The 20,475-nt window shown below is 47.5% G+C and overlaps 1 protein-coding gene across 1 annotated transcript in view; it reads left to right on the top strand.

The window, feature by feature from the left end:
- GLB1 (galactosidase beta 1) overlaps nucleotides 1-20,475 on the top strand; it is an 86,521-nt gene that overhangs the window by 43,072 nt on the left and 22,974 nt on the right. Inside the window, exons 11-12 of the mRNA XM_034761022.1 lie at nucleotides 16,171-16,245; nucleotides 19,506-19,595. Of these exons, the coding sequence (XP_034616913.1) occupies nucleotides 16,171-16,245; nucleotides 19,506-19,595 (165 nt within the window). The remainder of the gene's footprint in view (nucleotides 1-16,170; nucleotides 16,246-19,505; nucleotides 19,596-20,475) is intronic.

Below are 20,475 nucleotides of genomic sequence, written 5' to 3'. Positions count from 1 at the left end.
AGCACAAGTCAAGTTGGGTTTATTTTTGTCTCCATTGAAAGGCTACTGTAGAACAGTCTCATAACCTTCTGTATTTTTCCGAAGCTTAACTTGCCAAGTCTCATCACATTTTGATAGCTTTATATTGCCTCCCTTAGAGTTTAGTTCACCTCAGTCTCACATCTTTGTGTGGCTTCCCTTGCCAATGAACGTCACAAAAAAAGTACTGCTCTTGAGTTCCTTAATTAAAGTGCGTGCCTATCTGAAATGTGATCTTTAGTGTTTGCATGCATGTGAACCAGGGGAGATACGACTTCATGCAGAGAGCTGGTTTTGATAGGATCTGAAGTGTTGGCATAAGCACTGTCAATTTTGGTAGGCCAGACTGATGTATGCAACTTTTACACTGTGGTTTGTTTAGCTTTTACCCTGCATATCCATAGTATCTAAACAAAGTCTTCCTGTCTGTACTGTGGGTTCTAAACCAATAACAATCTATCTGCTCAATCACTTTTTGAGGTAAAGTTACGTTTAAAAAGAGAGTTGTCCTGTAATGAATATCTGCTTTCAAAATGACAGATTTGTTGTAAGCATAACATGTAGTGAGCCCCTATAGGCTTTTTTGGGGGGAGGGAGGGAGGGCGGAGAGGTGTGTGGGGGGTCATTGTCTGTTTTCCTGTCCTAACAGGCCTCTTTCAGTTGCTTATAACTTTCTGCTTTTGGTCTTAAACGATCCATGTTTGGTTTCTTCCCTAGTGTGAAAATTGTTTGGAGTGGATTTTATGAAAGCTTGAGCAGAATTGGTTGAGCCATTTTCAAGTACAAAGAGAGAGGAAGAAGTGGAGTTATGCCATTATCTAGAGATGTAAATTATTCTTTCTTTTAACAGCTCTACCAATGAAGTGGTTGAAACTTGGCAGGGAGATATGTCAGACGTAGGGATTGCTTTGTCATGGTCCAGTGGACAAGCTGCTTCAGTTTGGCTTTTAAAAACATGCTACTTGTTCTGACCGCGTCCTGGCATTTCTGCCCCTGATTCCCTTGGTCTGTTCTGGTGCTTCTTTGCTTTCATCTCTGGCCATGTCTACACTATGGTGACTATAGTGGCATAGCTACAGTACCATAGCTGTACAGCAAAATTTTATGCTTATAAGAAGCACATGGGATCTTTTTCAGGGGAAAAGGCAATATGCCCGCTTATTGAAGATACAACAATTAGCATATACGCGCGCGCGCACACACACACGCGCGCGCCAATCAAGGTTATAGTTGCCATTCCGGATCAATATAGTGGCCAGCAAGGTTGATCACAGGTAAGGAGGAGCCGGGTTCCGTTGGTCCTGACGTGATACTCTGGGGAAGTCTTGGCTGGATGAACCCAACGTTTCATGGCAAGGCACCCTGTTTATATAGTGATTTTTCTTCATTGGGACCAATGAGTTTTGCTCCGTCATGCTGTAATCAGTTGTTGTTTGACAAGTGGTTGTTTTCTTAAATTGTTGTTTTCATCCTTTATCTTGTTCTTTCATCAAGTTTCTTAGGGAGTTACCCCATGCTTGTTTTGATTACAGCTATCTTGTCCCCATTGATAGGTGCCTGTCTCATCTTTAGAATCGTCAGTCTGCCCTCCTCTGACATTGCAATAGGGCGTGTTGCAATCTCCTGGCGCCCTTGTGTCTGTCTTTGGTTCCTCCCTAGAACATCTGGTCTGGTGATGACCTCCACGCTTATCTTTTAACACACACACTCCTCCTTCACACACAAAACGGAATTGATTTACTCAGAACATTTGAACAGGAACATCAAATTGCAATGCAAGAGTAAAACAACCATTGCATTCTTTTACTTATTTTAAAATGCTAAACCTACAACTAAGGGTATGGCTACACTTGTAGCTGTACAGCGCTGTGAGTTAAACCCGCCTTCGTACAGCTGAGTAGGGAAAGCGCTGCAGTTTGTCCACACTGACAGCTGCCAGCGCATTGTCGTGACCACATTTGCAGCATTTGCAGCTGCATTGGGAGCGGTGCATTATGGGCAGCTATCCCAGCATTCAAGTGGCTGCAACGTGCTTTTAAAAAGAGGTGGTGGTGGAGTGTGGGGGGAGAGAGAGTGGGTTTTTGGAGTGTGTCAGCACACTATCTTGTAAGTTCACACTCCCCTCGCCCCCTGCTTCTCTCTCTCTCTCTCTCTCTCTCTCTCACTCACTCACTCAAAGTAAACAGAAAAATGTTTGCTTTTTCTCTCTGAAATGGAGCTTTGAAACGGCACTTTCACATAAGGGGATTATCACGGCGCAGTAAATTAACTCCTCGTTCACACTGACACCCGGGAGTTGTAGCCAAGGCGCAGCAAACGTTATTCCTCTCTAGGAGGTGGAGTACCAGCAGCGCTGTAGCCACAGAGATACAGCGCTGTACGTGCCTTGCCAGTGTGGACAGAGAGTGAGGTACAGCGCTCTGGGAGGCTGTATTGCGCTGTAATTCACAAGTGTAGCCAAGGCCCAACTAAGTGGTGACCGTAAAAGGTCTGTCACTGCCTTGAAATCAGCACAGCCACAGATTCTGGCTGATGCATCTCTACCAATGGCCCATTAGGCCATTCCTTTCTGCTTTCAGAAAGGGTGGCTGGCAGGATATGGTCAAATCATACACCAATACATTTAATACATGCTACATTATTATTCTTTATCCTTCATTCTAAATTATACAAAATACAAACATAAAATCTTACTACTGCATAACCACATGGTGTAGCTGCAGACTGCGTGGACGGAAGGGGTTTTTCCATCGCTGTAGGAGTTCTGTCTCCTCAAGTACCAGTAGCATTCTTTTGTCAATCTAGGTGTGTCAGGGTTCCCTCCCGACTCTGAACTCTAGGGTACAGATGTGGGGACCCGCATGCAAGACCCCCTAAGCTTATATTTCATCATCTTAGGTTAAAACTTCCCCAAGGCACAAATTCCTTTCCTTGTCCTTGGACGGTATTGCTGCTATCATCAAGTGATTTAAGAGACATTCAGGGAGGGGCCACTTGGAGCCCTATCTTCCCCCAAAATATCCCCCCATGCCCTTTCACCCCCTTTCCTGGCGGGGCTTGAGAATAATATACCAACTGATAGGTTAACAAAGTGAGCACAGACCAAATCCCTGGTTTTTAGGACACTGAAAATCAATCAGTTTCTTAAAAGAAGAATTTTATTTAAAAAAAAAAATGTTAAAAGAATCACACCTGCAAAATCAGGATGGAAGATAACTTTACAGGGTAAATGAAAAGATTTAAAACACAGAGGATTCCCCTCTAGGCTCAACTTCAAAGTTACAAAAACAGGAATAAACCTCCCTCTTAGCATAGGGAAAATTCACAAGCTAAAACAAAAGATAATCTAACACATTTCCTCGCTATTACTTACAATTTCTGTAATTTTTAGATGTATCAGTTCAGAATCTTTTTAGGAGTTGGTTACCTGCTTGGTCTCTTTCTTTGTACCGAGAGGGAACCAACAAAGAGAGCACAAACAAAACCTCCCGCCCCATCCCCCCTCAGATTTGAACGTATCTTCTTTCCCCTTTGGTCCTTCTGGTCAGGTGCCAACTAGGTTAATTGAACTGATTAACCCCTTACAGGTAAGTGATTCTGTACCTCTGGTCAGGAGGGATTTATGTTACTGCATACATAAAGGTTGTTACCCTTCCCTTTATATTTATGACAAGGTGTTTCTATATTGGAAGTTAGGTCGGTTTCACACGCCTGACAGCTGTAGTTATGTCAACCTAACTTTTCAGAGGAGACCAGACTTTGGTCTCCTTCTGTGGCGTTACTCCCACGCTTTCAGAGACACGCAGACCTTCACAGAACCACAGCCAGCGCAACCTCTTTGCTTACATGTGCCTTTGTTTTGGATGGTGAGGTGTGCCCTTGTGGTGGAGGCAGCTGTTGTTTCATTCATCTAGTTCCATAAAGGAATGTAACTGTTTATTACAACTATCTTAAATGGAGGGCAGCAATTCTTCAAGTAATGTCCCTCCACGGTAAGTGTATGTGCAGGTGCATCCCCGCGGTTCTGATCTGATATCTTTGGTAGCAATGTCTTTTTGGCCTGCACAGGTGCTCCAAACCCTCCCCCCATGCTCTGCCTCGAGGCTAATTATCATTTTGCAGGCAAAAACCCCCTCAGTTCCTTCTCAACTGCTCCGGCTAGAGACAGAGCAATTAGCAGTCTGTTCAAAGATACTTTACTTCTTTAGAAATGCGTTCTTAGCTGTTTTTTAGTGCTTTTCTTCATTTCTTAGGCCTTGGCTACACTTGCAGATGTACAGCGCTGTGAGTTAAACCTGACTTCGTAGAGCGCAGTAGGGAAAGCGCTGCAGTCTGTCCACACTGACAGCTGCCCAGCGCACTGGCATGGCCACATTTGCGGCAATTGCAGCGCTATTGGGAGTGGTGCATTATGGGCAGCTATCCCACAGAGCACCTCTTCCCATTCTGGCACCGTGGGTTGTGGGAAGGGGGCGTGGGTGCGGGGCATTCTGGGTCCTTTCCCAACACCGCGTGGTGCATCGCTTCGCATCCCAGAAATCCCTTTGTTTCTGTCCACCTTTGGCGCCATCTTTCAACGGTTTCTGTGCAGCGTGATTTGTTTGCAGGAAATGGAGTCCGAACTGCTGAGGCGTATGCTGACTTATCTCGCCAGCATGTTGCGTTTGGCTGTCGAACTATTCCATAAGATCCAAAGTGACAGTGAGAGTGAGGAGTCCGACGATGCTATTGAGCTGCATAACGCGTACGACACGAAATTGCTTGTGGCATTCCCGGACATGCTCAGCACCATGGAACTCTGCTTTTGGGCTTGGGAAGCAAGCACCGAGTGGTGGGATCACATCATCATGGAAGTCTGGGATGACGAGCAGTGGCTGCAGAACTTTCGGATGAGAAAAGCCACTTTCATGGGACTGTGTGAGGAGCTCGCCCCCACCCTGCGGCGCAAGGACACGAGATTGAGAGCTGCCCTGCCAGTGGAGAAGCAGGTGGCTATTGCAATCTGGAAACTGGCAACTCCAGACAGCTACCGGTTGGTCGCAAACCAGTTTGGAGTGGGAAAGTTGACGGTTGGAATCGTGTTGATGCAAGTTTGCAAGGCCATTAATTGCATCCTACTCAGAAGAACCGTGACTCTGGGTAACGTGCAGGACATAGTGGATGGCTTTGCACAAATGGGGTTCCCTAACTGTGGAGGGGTGATAGGTGGGACGCACATTCTTATTCTGGCACCACCTCACCTAGGATCCGAGTACGTTAATCGGAAGGGGTATTTCTCTATGGTTCTCCAGGCGCTTGTGGATCACTGTGGGCATTTCATTGACATTAACGCAGGCTGACCCGGAAAGGTGCATGACGTACGCATCTTTCGGAACACTTGGCTGTTCAGGAAGATGCAGGCTGGGACTTTTTTCCCAGAGCGGAAGATCACGGTAGGGGAAGTTGAAATGTCCATTGTGATCCTTGGAGATCCTGCTTACCCGTTAATGCCGTGGCTCATGAAACCCTACACAGGGAGCCTTGACAGCAGTAAGGAATGGTTCAATTACAGGCTGAGCCGGTGCCGAATGACTGTGGAGTGTGCCTTTGGCCGTTTAAAGGGCCGCTGGCGATCTCTGTATGGGAAGCTGGACTTGGCCAAAAACAGCATCCCCGCGGTTATATCCTCATGCTGTGCCCTCCATAATATTTGTGAACGGAAGGGTGAAAGCTTCACTCAGGCATGGACCTCCGAGGTTCAACACCTGGAGGCTGAATTTGAACAGCCAGAGAGCAGGGCTATTACAGGGGCCCAGCGCGGGGCTACAAGGATTAGGGATGCCTTGAGGGAGCAATTTGTGGCTGAAAATCAGCAGTGATATCTGGTGCCCTGCACGGGAGTGAAGTGCAGTAATTCCAATCTTTAGGAATCAGTGTTTGCTAAGCAGACTTGCAGTGCCTGTTTATTTCCTGGGCTAAGGAGTCTTTTACTTTATGCAATAATAAAGAACGTTTTCAAAGCCAAAAAATCCATTTATTGAAAAGAAAAAATATTTATTTATTGAAAAGAAACAAGGGGTAGAGTAAGGAACGGTACAATCACAGATTCGCGTATGTCCTGTCTGGTGTGCTGTGCAGTGAGTGCTGCACTTCAGGATAGCTATACTGCATGGTGATGGGGGTTGAGGCAGAGGGGAAGGGTCGTGGTTTTCAGGGCTGGGTGGTGAAGATACCGGTGTTGGAGGCAGCGGGTGGCATGAAGAACACGGTAGTTGGGGAAAGTGGGTTGGAGGGGACAGTGGGGCACAACGGAAAGAGTTTTGGGACAAGGGCTGTAGGGGTGGGGTGGCGTTGCGTTTGCGGTACTGCTCCTCTTTCTGCATGGCTAAGAGCTCCTGGATAGTGTCTGCTTGGCGCTCCAGGATGCTTATGAGCCAATCCGTGCTTTGCTGCCGGTGCTCGGTGCTTTGCCGCCGGTGCGCTGCATTTTCCTGGCAGATCCTGCTTTCTCTCTCCCTCCAGTTCTTTCCTTCCCATTCTCTTTAATAGATTGCCGCATCACACTTTGCAGCATGTCTTCTTTGCTTTTTCACGGTCTCTTCCTGAGTCTTTGCAGTCTCTGAGCAGGCGATAAGAGGGACGGCTGAGGTCTCAAGGTTGATGCTGCTGTATAGGCAAAATGCAACATTTAACAGAGGCAGCATTGTTTATACCAGACAGAGTAATGATTCTCCCCGCACTTAAGAAGTAGAAAACACACAGGGTCTACACAATTGCATAATTTTCCCGTCCGAAACAGAGCGCACACATCCCATGGGAGCTTCAAAATGGTGAGTAAGGGGGACAGATTGTTTCAGGGCTGCACTGTCCTCTGGGTTTCTGTGCCTTGGGGAGAGCCAACAGCTTCAGGGGGCACCTACACTGAACACTGTCCCAACATTTTCCACAGGAGTTCGTCCTGGACGATATCTCACCGTTGAGGGTGACCTGGGAAGCAAGGGAGGGTCTTATACTGCAATGTGGCTTCCGCCCTGGCCCATATGTAGCTTGCCTGTGTGCAGCAATGGTCCACCCGCCCCTCGTGGCACAGTGGCGCGGACACGTTAGCCTGGCTGGGACAAGGACCATAGTGGCTCTCCCGATAAACCTGTGCAAGCGCATTGCACATGTTCTGGATGAGACATTTGAGGAAATTATCGAAGCCGATTACCGCGATGTGATAAACCACATCAATGCACTATTCCGCATCTAGGCATGCATGCCTAACCCTCCTCTCCCAAAGAGCCCGCACTGAAAAAATTCCTTCCCGAAAAAAACCCCACTTATCGGGAACCTGCTCTTCTGTTTGTCCTCCACCAAGTACTGACTGCTGCGACTGGCTACCTTCCTCTTGGCTTGAGAAGAGCGCCTGGCTGCATGGCTCCAGGGATTCTGGGGTGTCTCCAACCGGCCCACCACTCTCACTCCCGCTTTCCTCCTCCTCCTCTCTCTCCCCCCCCACACTGGCTCTGAAGTGTCCATGGTGGTGCTCGGAGTGGAGGTGGGGTTAACCCCAAGTATCACATTCAGCTCTTTGTAGAATTGGCATGTTGCGGGGGGAGAGCACTCGCGGCCGTTTGCGTTGCGGGCTTTGCAGTAGGCACTCTGCAGCTCCTTCACTTTAATCCTGCACTGCAGGGCGTCCCGGTCATGGCCCCTTTCCATCATGTCCTTTGATACCTTCCCAAAGGTATCGTAACTCCTACGGTTGGAGCGCAGCTGGGACTGTACAGCTTCCTCCCCCCAAACACTGATGAGGTCCAACAACTCACCATTGCTCCATGCTGGGGCTCGCTTGGCGCGTGGAGGCATGGTCACCTGGAAAGATTCGCTGATAGCACTCCACGCCACGCTATGCTGAGCAAACAGGAAGGGGATTTTTAAAATTCCCGGGGAATGTAAAGGGTGGGTCACATGGTTGGTTACCTGAGGCCAGGGCAGTAGAGTTTGAACTGATGACCTGAGTGGCTAGAACAGGCATTGTGGGATACTGCCGAATACTTTTGGAGGCCAGTCACAGCTCATTGGGCGGCCACACTGGCGCCGCAGCACTGCAGCGGCAGCGCAATACACGCTATTCCTCTCGGGAATGTGGAGTACATGCAGCGCTGCAACCACGGAGATACAGTGCTGCAAATGCCTTGTCAGTGAGGACGGGGAGTGAGTTACAGCACTGGGGGAGCCTTTACAGCGCTGTAACTCGCAAATGTAGCTAAGACCAAAGTCTCGTAGTTGTTTTTTTTTCTTTTCTTCCCCAGTTTAAAAAAACAAAAACCAAATTTAAAATAAGTTCTTTACTTTAACCCTTTCCCCCCCACTATACTGGGGATTGCCCCCAGTAAGAGGCCTGCCCGGTTTAAGAATTGTCTCTCCTGCAGGAAGACCATTCCAGTATGGGATGGCCATTCCCCCTGTGTCTTTTGCCTTGTTGAGGGCCATGTTCCACAGACATGTCAGCAGCTGAAGGCCAAATTCTGGAAAAAAATGGAAACTGAAACTGCTCCTTATGGAGGGAGCTCTTTAGCCTGCGACTGACCCGCGGCCTGTCTCTCCCAGGTGATGTGAGCCATCTCTGCAACCTTCCACTTCAAAGGACAGTGAACCAAGGAAGAAATCCTCAGATTCCCTATGTAAGATCTCTTAAAAAGAGAGCGAGCCCTCAGAGTGAGCCCTGAACCAGCCAGAGGAGATCCCTGGCATGTTCAGTCTCCTTGGTACTGAAGGTGTCTAAACATGGTACCCACAGATTGTGTGGGCCTTCTGCTACAGATGCCGCTGGTAAGCCTAAAGAACCTATGGGCACAGGCACTGAAGCAGTGGTACTGCTGGTCAGGAACAGGAGCACAGATCATACCACCTCCAGGCAGACGGCACCAGTAGGGATACCCCCGGTACCAATGACTGCAAGACAACCATCATCAGACTGTTTCGTGTGGCCAAGGTTTCTGGTCCCTTTGGTACCATCAACTCAACAACAGCAACCACTATTGGTACCAGTTACTGCTGCACCGCAGGAGTTTAGATTCTCTAAGGACCTCATGGTATCTGAGGCACCAGAGTATCCTCTGCTTGGTACCAGGGCCCCAGCATCGGCTCCACCACTTTCCAGTGGAGATTCAGACAGTGTCCAGGAGGAGGTTCTTTCTCCAGGGGAAGTTCTTTGTCACTCCCACTATGCTCCCTCACCCTACCAGCTGGCCCTTCCCCATCAGACCCTCGCTCTGGGCAACCCCCATGGTATGACCAGTCATGGAGCTCAGCCACCCATGCCTTTCCCACCACCCCACCACAGGCCCTACTGGGATCTGTGGGTGGCCTATAGGCATCATCCTCCTGGGCGTCTAGTGTCTCTCACCAAGAGACTGTGAGGCGTTCTCCCACAGCCACCGCATCTACGGCTTCAGACCCTCCTGAAGAGATCCTGGAGGAGCAGGAGGTTGGACTAGAGGGGGTTGTTAACCACAGACTAACGTCTCTTCCTCCCCTTCAGAAGAGACAGTTATGCTCCCTCCACTATCTATGGCAGATGATTTTAAGCTCCTCCAAGACCTTACGAAGAGGGTGGCAGATACCTTACTAATACTTCTAGAGGAGATAATAGACACTCACCATAAGCTGCTGGATATTTTACGTACATCCTCCTCCTTGAGGATAGCTTTTGGACCCAGCTAAGCTCATATGCCAACCACCAGCATTGGCCACACCAATAGGCAAAAGGGCCGATTAAAAAGTACTATGTACACCTCCCTCCCCACAGATACGGAATTTTTTTCCTTCCACCCTCCCCCTAATTCCATCATGATATAAGCGGTTAACTCCTGTGGCCACCAACATTGTTCCAGATCCACCCCTTATGATAGGGATTGGAAGTGCCTTGACTTATTTGGAAGGAAGGCCTACTCTTCTGCTACTTTGCAATTCAGAATTGCAAACTACTAGGCCTTAAGGGCAAAGCACGACTATAGGAACTATGCCAAATTCAGCATCTTTATTGATCATCTACTGGAGTCACAACGGGAACAATTCTGAGCCATTATCGATGAGGGCAGTTAGTGGCCAAAACACCACTGCAGACAGCACTTGATGCGGCTGATACAGTGGCCGGTTCCATCTCAATGGCAGTTGTGTTGCAGTGAGCTTCGTGGTTGCATCTTTTGGGTTTCCCAAAGGAGATTCAGACATCTGTTGAAGACCTCCCCTTTGAAGGCTCTAAGTTGTTTGCTGAGAAGACCAATGCATCGCTCCACACGCTTAAGGACTCCAGAGCCATACTTTGGTCAGTGGGGATCAAGACGCCCAGACCAAAAAAAAAAAAAAAAAAATGTAGCCCTCAGTCCACTCACAAACTGCATACTCCGCAGTTCCCCCCACAACTCTATTATGAGCCACAGAGGAAAAAGGTCCAAGTTTCTGAGGTGCAAACCATCAGGACCTCAATACTCAACATTGCAATCTTCCACCTCAGAACATCAGTTTTGACACCTGGGTCAAGGCCCTGAGAGACCACTGCCTTTGACAACAGCTGCCACTTTCCAACCTCTCTCATCCTTTTGGTTATGGCCTTGCTCTGTTCAGTCCTAACTGGGAATCCATCCACCAGATGGGTTTTGGAAATTATCTCCCATGTGTATTCAATCCTCTTCAGGGACCCTTCTCATGAGAGACTGTTACGACTGGATCAACTCCTCTGCCTAGAAGCCATAGAACCTGTCCCACTGCATCTCTGAGGCAAAGGTTTTTACTCTCGATATTTCCTGATCCCCAAGAAAACTGGAGCTTGGAGACCCCTACTGGATCTCAGAGCACTGAACAAATATATCAAGGCTCAAACAGTCAAGATGTGTCACACTAGTGGCGATTATTCCATCTTTGGAACAGGGAGATTTGTTCTCGGCCCTCAAGTTTCAGGACATGTATTTCCCCATATTGATCCTGCCATCCCACAGACAGTTCCTTCGATTTACTCTGGGTCAGAATCAGTATCAGCACAGAGTACTCCCTTTTGGCCTCTTGTCGGCTCCCAGAGTATTCTCCAAGGTCCTCTCCATAGTGGCGGCTCACCTGCATACCCAGGGCATCATGATCTACCCATGCTTAGATAACTGTCTCCTCAGGCCTGCTCCTTTGAAGAAGCCCCACGGGCCACCCACGGCACTATGGACATAGTCACAAAACCGAGCGTACAAGTCAACATTCAAAATTGACCCTAATTCCAGTACAATGCTTGGAATTTATAGGGGGCGATCTCGACTCACTGGAAACGAGAGTGCTCCTTCCACAGCACAGATTTTCCAGCCTGTCCGCACTTATAGAGACAGTGCAAACTAGCCCTCAAACATCGGTCAGACATTGCCTCCAGCTTCTGGGCACGTGGCAGCGGGCATGTTTGTAATATCTCCTGCCAGACTTCACATGAGGTGCCTGCAGATGTGGTTCAGCTCAGTTTACAGGTGAAAAAAGGCAGGTTAGACAAACCTCTCTCAATGCCTTTCTAGGTCAAACACTCCCTGGATTGGTGGAAAGCCTCAACAATTGTTTGCACAGGGGTCCCACTCACACAGTCCCCCCCGCAACACTACTACTCACTACGTGAGCATCCCTGATTGGGTTGCACATCTCAACAACCTCATGACTCAGGGCAAATGATCGCCCATGGAGGCAACTCTCCCATCAACCTCCTCGAACTCAGAGTGGTCAGGAATGCTTATGTTCACTTTCTTCCACTGATCAGAGGTACACACACTAAAGTCATGATGGACAACATTGTGTGCATGTACTGTATAAATTGCCAGGAAGGCACCAGATTGTCCTCCTCTGCGCAGAAGTGTTAAAGTTCTGGAACTGGTGCATTTCCCATAATGTTCTATTGTCAGTGGCCTGTCTACCGGGAGTGCAGAACACAACAGCAGACAGTCTTAGTCGCAGGTTCTCACATAACCATGAGTGGGAAATGAACCCAGTAGTACTTCACAGCATATTCAGTCAATGGGGGACACTGACGATATACTTGTTCGCCACTTACCGGAACAAGAAATGCCCATGCCGCTGCTCCAGGGCTGGCCTTGGACACTCCTTTTTCCAAAGGACGAGGGCCTTCTATATGCCTTCCTCTCGTTCCTTCTGCTGCTGAAGTTCCTGTCATAAATAAAAAGAAAAAAAGCAAACATCATACTGATTGCTTCCAACTGGCCAAGACTGATGTGATACCCATAGCTGTCACAGCTGGCGGCGTGTCCACCAATCCCACTTCAACCCACTCCTTACCGCCTCTTGCAGAATGAAGGATGCGCTCTCCATACCAACCTGCGGATACTCCGGCTCAAGGCCTGGCTCCTTCATGGTTCCAATACATAGAGAGCTTCTGCTCTGAGGTACAGAAAGTGTTACTATACAGTAAGAAATTGACTGCCAGTCATACTTACCTGAAAAAGTGGACCAGTCTCATAGAATATCAGGGTTGGAAGGGACCTCAGGAGATCATCTAGTCCAACCCCCTGCTCAAAGCAGGACCAATCCCCAGACAGATTTTTGCCCCAGATCCCTAAATGGCCCCCTCAAGGATTAAACTCACAACGCTGGGTTTAGCAGGCCAATGCTCAAACCACTCAGCTATCTCTCCCCTCTCAAGTTTGGTGCAATTCCAGGCAAATTATCCTGGCATCTGTTGTTCTCCCTGTGGTGTTAGACTACATACTCAAGATGTCAGGGTTATTTCTCAGTTCGCTCAAAGTATGCCTGGCAGCTACAGCGGTTTTCCATCAACCAATAGAGGGATACTCAGTTTTCTCACACCCAGCTACAAAGAGATACCTCCAGGGCATAGCGAACCTCTTTTCCGCAACCCAGACATCCCATCTCAACATGGGACCTGAACTTAGTTTTAAAGAGCCTGACTAGACCACCCTTTGAACCAGTGGCCACTTGTTCACTTACATACTTGTCAATGAAGATAGCATTTCTGATCACCATCCTTGGTGAGGAGAAATGGGGAGATAGAAGCACTGATGGCACACCCCCCTTTTACAGTCTTTTTTCACAACAGGGCTACTCTCAGGCTGCACCCAAAGTTCATACCGAAGGCGACCTCATCTTTTCATATGAACCAACCGATTCACCTCCCAACCTTTTATCCTAAGCCTCGCTGCAATAACGGAGAGGCCATACTTCGCACTCTAGATGTTAGGAGAGCCCTGGCCTTCTACCTGTACAGGATGAATGCTTTTAGGAAATCTCTTAAGCTCTTCCTTTCCATTCCAAATAGGTCTAAAGGCGCAGCAATATCGTCCCAAAGACGCTCCAAATGGGTCTCGAACTGTATCAAACACTGCTATGAGGTTTGCGGTGTAGTACCTCCATCTTTAATCTGCACACACTTCACGAGGTCGGTTTCCTCCTTGGTCGCCTTCCTCAAAAATGTCCCTATCTCGGAAATCTGCAGAGCAGCCACCTGGGCATCCGTGCATACCACTGCAGAACACTACATGGTTACTGGGAACTCTGCTTCCAATGCCAACTTCAGCTACGCAGTGTTATCCATAACAGACTTGATTCCGAAGCCCCAACCTCCCATCTGGGATACTGCTCGGGAGTCACCTACAGTGGAGCACTTCTAGGGACACTACTTGAAGAAGAAAAGGAAGTTATTCACACTGTGCAGTAACGATGGTTCTTCAAGATGTGTGTCCCTATGGGTGCTCCACAACCCACCCTCCTCCCCACTACTTTTGGAGTTCTCAACAGAGGCTTTGTGATAGAGAAGGAACTGAGGGTGGTTCACCCGTTCAACGTTAATTAGCCTCGAGGCTAATTTTTCACTAGGAGGGTGGTGAAGCACTGGAATGGGTTACCTAGGGAGGTGGTGGAATCTCCTTCCTTAGAGGTTTTTAAGGTCAAGCTTGACAAAGCCCTGGCTGGGATGATTTAGTTGGGAATTGGTCCTGCTTTGAGCAGGGGGTTGGACTAGATGACCTCCTGAGGTCCCTTCCAACCCTGATATTCTATGAGGCAGAGCACGGGGTGGGGGTGTGTATGTGTGGGCAGAACGGACATTGCTACACAAATCTCTGATCAGAAGCGCAGGGACACACACCTATAGTGGAGCACCCTTAGGGGGACACATCTCGAAGAACCATCGTTACTGCACAAGATGAGTAACTTCCTCTTATGCCCACCCTATACCAACTACGGTTGCCTGGTGTCTGGTTTTCACCTGGAACACCTGTTTGAAAAGGGACTCTGGCGACTCCGGTCAGCACTGCTGACCGGGCCGTTTAAAAGTCCACTCGGCAGCGCAGCAGGGCTAAGGCAGTCTCCCTGCGGCTCCCGGAAGCAGCGGCATATCCCCCCCTCTGGCTCTTAGGCGCAGTGGCAGGGGCTGCCTGAGGTAAGCGCTGCCCAGAGCCTGCACCCCGATGCTGCTCCCCCACCCCCGCATCCAACCCCCCTGCCCCAACCCTGATCCCTCTCCTGCCCTCCGAACCCCTCGATTCCAGCCTGGAGCACCCTCCACCCCAAACCCCTCATCCCCAGCCCTATCCCAGAGCCTGCACCCTCAACTGGAGTCCTCACCCGACCCCCTCCGCCCCAGCCCAGAACACCCTCTCGCACTCCGAACCCTTCAGCCCCAGCCTCACACCAGAGGCTGCATTCCCAGACAGAGCCCTCATCCACCCTGTACCCCAACCTCCTTCCCCAGCCTGGAGCCCCCTCCTGCACCCTGAACCCCTCATTTCTGGCCTCACTCTGGAACCCGTACCCCCAGCCCAGAGTCCATACCCCCTCCCACACCACAACCCCCTGCCTCAGCCCAGAGCAACCTCCCATACTCTGAACCCCTTGGGTTCACCTCCCAGCCCAGAGCTGCCCTGTACCCCCAGTTGGAGCCCTCACCCCCTCAGGCATCCCAACCCACTTTAGACCTCAACCCAGAGCCCCCTCCCACACACTGAACTCCTCATTTCTGGCCACACCCCCTGCTGGAGCCCACACCCCCTCCTACACTCCAACCCCCTGAGCCAGCCCGGTGAAAATGAGCGAGTGAGGGTGGGAAGAGCAAGTGACAGAGGGAGGGGAGATGGAGTGAGCAGGGGTGGGGCCTCAGAGGAGGTGCGGGGTCTCTGAGGAAGGGTGGGGCAGGGGGTGTTCGGTTTTGTGCGAGTAGAAAGTTGGCAGTCCTAATACCAACACTTTGTGCATGTGCACTTATTATTGAGTTTTTCAAATTCCATGAGCTATTTTAGTATCTCCCAACAATCTATTAGTATTGTGCATGCAGAAGTAGATGATTTGAATGAATTTTTACCTCTGCAAGTGCATAAGAGATGAGGCAGGGCTTTGAGCATGCATCTTGTGCAAGACATAACAGCCTGGTGCTGAATAGCAAATAGGTTCGCAAGATAGAATTTTTTATTTAAAAGAAAAAAACAAACCTAGGGAACTTTAAAAAAAAAAAGGTGTTAAGAGATGTAGAGATGCAAAACTAAGTACTCCAAAGTGAGGCAATGCTTCAGGCTGTGCAGGCAATCTTAATGACGCTCCCTTGTGCACATGTAAATATGCATCTCTTCTGCTGGAGTTGTGCCTCTTCAGTGCACAGATACAAAGTGAATAAAATGGGTTCTGCAGAGCTCTGCCTCATTTTTGAACAATGTCTGTTTGCTTGTGTGGAGTAAATAAGATCTTGTCTGGTGGCACTGAGCGTGGAGTTGGGCCCTTAGTGGACAGACAGTGTGATGTGTATTGGATGAGACAGAGGCTTATAGAGACTCTTGGCAGGCCCAGGCTAGGTACAAAAACCTGCTCGGAAGAACAGATGGTTTCACAAGCTGGGAATGGTTTACATGAGATTTGAAGAGAGCGTAGTCTCAGGCAACTGTTTGTTTATCTAGGTTCTTATGAAGGCTCCCATTTCTGAGTTACTGTTAAAATCATGTGTAATACGTAACCAAATCAGGTGGATTTTAACACTTCTGTTTTAAGACCTACTGCAAATGCATTCCTACAGCTCTATGAAAAATTTTGCTTTTGGCCAAATCTGTCTGTCTTTATTCCCCTTAAGTTACAAAATGTTAGATGAGAATTTGGTTAAAATGTGTTTCATATTAAAGTTTCATTTGGTCTCTCTTATTTTCCTAGTATAATCACTTACCTGAGGGCCCTATCCCGCCAACAACACCCAAATATGCATATGGGCGAGTGACAATGGAGAAGGTAAATGTTCATTTGTTACCCTGTAGATCTATCTCTGCGTGTATACTTGTTTCTTTGTAAGGAATGTTTTTATAAAGTTGGAATGTCCATCTACGGGCACTATATAAAGGAGCAGGGAGGAGAGAATAGAAACTCAGGCTGGGTCTACACAGCCTGAATCGGCGGGTAGAAATCGACCTCTCAGGGATCGATTTATCGCGTCCCATCGGGACGTGACAATCGATCCCCGAATCGACGCTCTTACTCCACCAGCGGAGGTGGGAGTAAGCGTCGTCGACGGGAAGCCGCACAGGTCGATTTTGCTGCCGTCCCCACAGCGGGGTAAGTTGGCTGCGATATGTCGAATTCAGCTACGCTATTCGCGTAGCTGAATTTGCGTATCTTAAATCGACTCTCCCCCCCCCCCCCCCCCGTAGTGTAGATGTAGCCTCAGAGATAAAAGGCTTCTTAACCCTCTTGAGGAGAGACAGATATAGGGCATGGGACTAGGAGACAGGAGTTCTGACTTCTCTTCCTGGCTCAGCCATTTTCTTGCTGTCTGACTTTGAGTAAATCAGTTAACCTCTACCTCAGTTTCCCCTTCTGTAAAATGGGAGGATGATAATTTTGTTAACCTCTTTGAGATCTGCAGATGAAAAGCACTATGGAAGTGCTAAGCCATAGGACTAACACTGCTTTGCCAAAATTAGCTGTGTAAAATGGGGTTTATTCAGTTTGACAAGCATTTTGACTCTGGTCTCAAAATTACCTCCACCAATTACTAACATTTACCTTACCCTATTACACCAAAAGGAAATATGTCAATGTACATGACTTGTAAATAAAATGCAATGTTTATAACATACACTGTGCTGTGTGTTAAGTCTCACTAAAATGAGTGGTATTTGTATAGCTCTAGTTATCCAGCCTTTGGATAACTCAAAATTTGGGTAAGCCCTTGGGGTTTATTTCACAGCCTGCTGAAGAGAAAAGTTTAATGAGAGGCTGCTTTAGCTGCTGGTGGATTGAAAGGAAAGAGAAGGACGGGAAGAGAGGAGGTGCTGTGTTTTGCAAATAAATACTCTATATGCCATAAAGGACATTTTTGTTTGTTTGGGGGAGTTGGTAAGTTGGATGTAGTATAATTCATAAGTTTTGGATGGTGTTCTGTAATTCTTTAGTTTTGGGCAGACAGCATTTTTGATGGATAAGCCTGACCCATTTTGCTATCGCATATGAAGTGTTGCAACATTCAGTACTGATAACAGATAATACAGCACAGCCTGTCTTAAGTCATCCAGTTCAAGTGGTCTGCAGAAGTGAAATTTCTCACAGAAATGACTATCCAGTCAAGGTGAAGCAGAACTGCCCCCTCTGTCTAAGCATACTTTTGGGTGGTCCGAGAGGCTGCTTATAAGGTTTCTCTGAGCTAGTATATATTCGATAGTGAGTAAAATTACACATAGCTATGTGTACATCCTGGGCGGGCTGGAGCAGCCCCAGCCCCAGCCTCGCTGGCCGGAGCAGCCCCATGGCCTGCTGGTTGGCCAACGCCAGCCCGTCTGGTGGGAGCAGCGGCCGCACCGGTGGACCAGCGACCCCAGGCCACGCTAATCCCAGCAGCGGCCCCGGGCCGCCCCGCTGATCCCAGGAGCAGTCCCAGCCCTGTGCTTATTTAAACAATATAATTGTAATTGTTTAACCGGTTAACTTTTAAAACGATATTTACCTCCCTAACATCCACAGCTTCTGGTGACATAAATGGGAGGTGCAGATCCATGGCCTTTCTGAGAATCAGGCCACAGGATTTTTAATTGGCCAGTTACTCCACATGCTGTATCCATATACTGTACATTAGCCCAGATTGCCTGAGGGATCATCTCTCTACTTGATTTATGATCTCCAACAACAGCTACTTGCCACTGGAACGATGAACTGACAACCTCAAGAATCAAACTCGTGTGCAGAAGACCTAGCTTTCTAGGTGACTAATACATTAATCTGGATTTCTTGCACAAAGAGGTTGGCATGGACCATGAACCTCAGCATGGTCAAAGCAAAATACAAGACCCACTACTTTGACTTGGCCGTACCACAATAAGCCATATTTCCTCCCACTTCTCTCCTCCTCCAAAAGAGTCCACTCCCTGCTTGCTGGAGGGAAGAGAAATAACCTTCCTTTGTGTACACTGGATAATTTTGGGAAGCACTCCATTACCATGGTCATGTGCATGCCATAGAACTGGTAAATTTTAAAAGATTATTGCATGAATAGCCCACTTATATCCAGACTACTGTCTTTGAGTAGTCACTCTATTTTTATGTACAAAATCAATGATTGCATGTGAATAGATGATTCATGTTATCCTATAAGCACGTGTAGAAACGATTGCATACATAATGTTGATGTTTGTTTTTAATGTTGCAGCACTTCTCATTTTTGAATGTGCCTGTGCAAAAGCTTACTCTTTTGTTATTTTGAAACACCCAGCATTTCATTGTTTTCTTTTTACTGTGAATGTGTATAAAATATATATCAAATTCTACAGCATTTTAAGTGCCACTTAATGTAGTGGCTTTTCTGCAACATTACTTGAAAACAAATACTGACTTTAGAAAATATTTGGAATCACCAATGTACAATTTACGCTGGGCCCGTGGAGACACTTATGTAAAATAGACTAAAATTCTGATGCTCTTATTTAAAAAAAACCCCAAACACTTGAACCTTTGAGCCCATAGAGGGTATTATGCATATTGTGTGCATCCTGACTAATACATAGAATCCACAGCAAATGTTGAGAGAGAAACATAGTCTGAAAGAGAGCTTTTATCATCTCAAAAAGAGATCAGAGGGCATCATAGGTATGTTAACCTGCAATATATTTGTGCCTGTTGGACCGATTCAGAAAGGGACTTAAGCACATGTTTAACTTTAAGCTTGTGCATTGTCTTACTAAAGTCAGTGGACTGATTACATGCTTAAATTTCAACTTGTGCCTAAACATCTTGCTGAATTGGGGCCTTACTGCTTCAAAAATAAATGTGGGTTCAATTATTTTAAAAGTCCTCTTAGATGATATTTGAAAGAGCCAAATTCTGCTCCGAGCTATTCAGATAATAAATTTGGAGTAATTTATTGGAAGGTCAGTAGTTACATCAGATTTACACCAGAGTAACTGAGAGCAGAATTTGGACCATATTGTTGTCTTGTCTTATTTAGCTACTAATTAAACATTGAATTTTATGACCAGTCTAAATCTGCTTTTTCTGCATTGCAGCTAGGCACAGTAGCAGAGCTTCTTGATGACCTGTCACCCTCTGGGCCAATAAGAAGCACTTACCCCTTAACCTTTGTTCAGCTGCAGCAGGTAAGACTTTCTCATGTAACTACTAAGTGATCATTTTCCAAATCTTACATGAAATTCAGCCTTGATATCACTGCATTGGGGTGAAAGGTCTTAAACCATGTCTGAACTCTGTCCTTTAAATCTTGCAGTGTTGTACTTCTTACAGTAGTTGTTCCCAGGTTCCTTGGGTTGGAGTCCCCTCCCCATTTGTGACGCCATCCGTTCCTGCGGCCACCATATTTTTGGCATCACTGCTGAATCTCACGCAGAGTTTTTTGGCTCACTTTCTCTCTCCTTTTTATGTATTTTTGTTATCTCTGCTTTCCATTTTTTATTCATCCTCACTATCTTCCTCCATTTCTCTTGCTCTTTCTCCCCCTTATAGTCTCTCTGTCAAGCACTAGGTTTCAAAGATCCCTTCCACCTTGTTCCTCCCTGTTTTCCAGATTTTTCCCACTCTTTCTCTTTGTTCTGTCTGTTCTTTCTTTCTCTCTGGTATATAGTTGGTGATGTGTCAAAACATCTGCCAGGGACAATTCTCTTGATAAACAGGGCAGGGGATCTGTGGGGATGCGGGTGGGGGGTCACAAGGTTGATGTTTTGTGGGGATCTTGTTTATTTTTACTTCCTTTCCTCTTCAGAATGTAGGTAGAAGAAGGTAGAGAGTAGTCACCCAGAACTCATCAGAGTGCACACATCCCATCCACCAAGGGACCTCTACACCACTGGCTGATTTAGAAAAATACCCCTTGAAAAAGCATCTTGCTCCCATCTTCCTCTTCTTGCCGTGTCTTCCTCCACCTCCTCTCCCCACATCTTTGCCCCTTCTCCCCGACTTCTTTTCTGTTCCCCTCCTGGCTGCTCAGTGGCCCCACCTTTCCACTGCATGCATCTGGCTCCC

Source organism: Trachemys scripta, chromosome 2 (genome assembly GCF_013100865.1).
Source record: "Trachemys scripta elegans isolate TJP31775 chromosome 2, CAS_Tse_1.0, whole genome shotgun sequence".
NCBI classification, from domain to species: Eukaryota; Metazoa; Chordata; order Testudines; family Emydidae; genus Trachemys; species Trachemys scripta.
The sequence above is the reverse complement of the archived record's forward strand: the minus strand, read 5'-3'. Positions and strand labels throughout refer to the sequence as shown.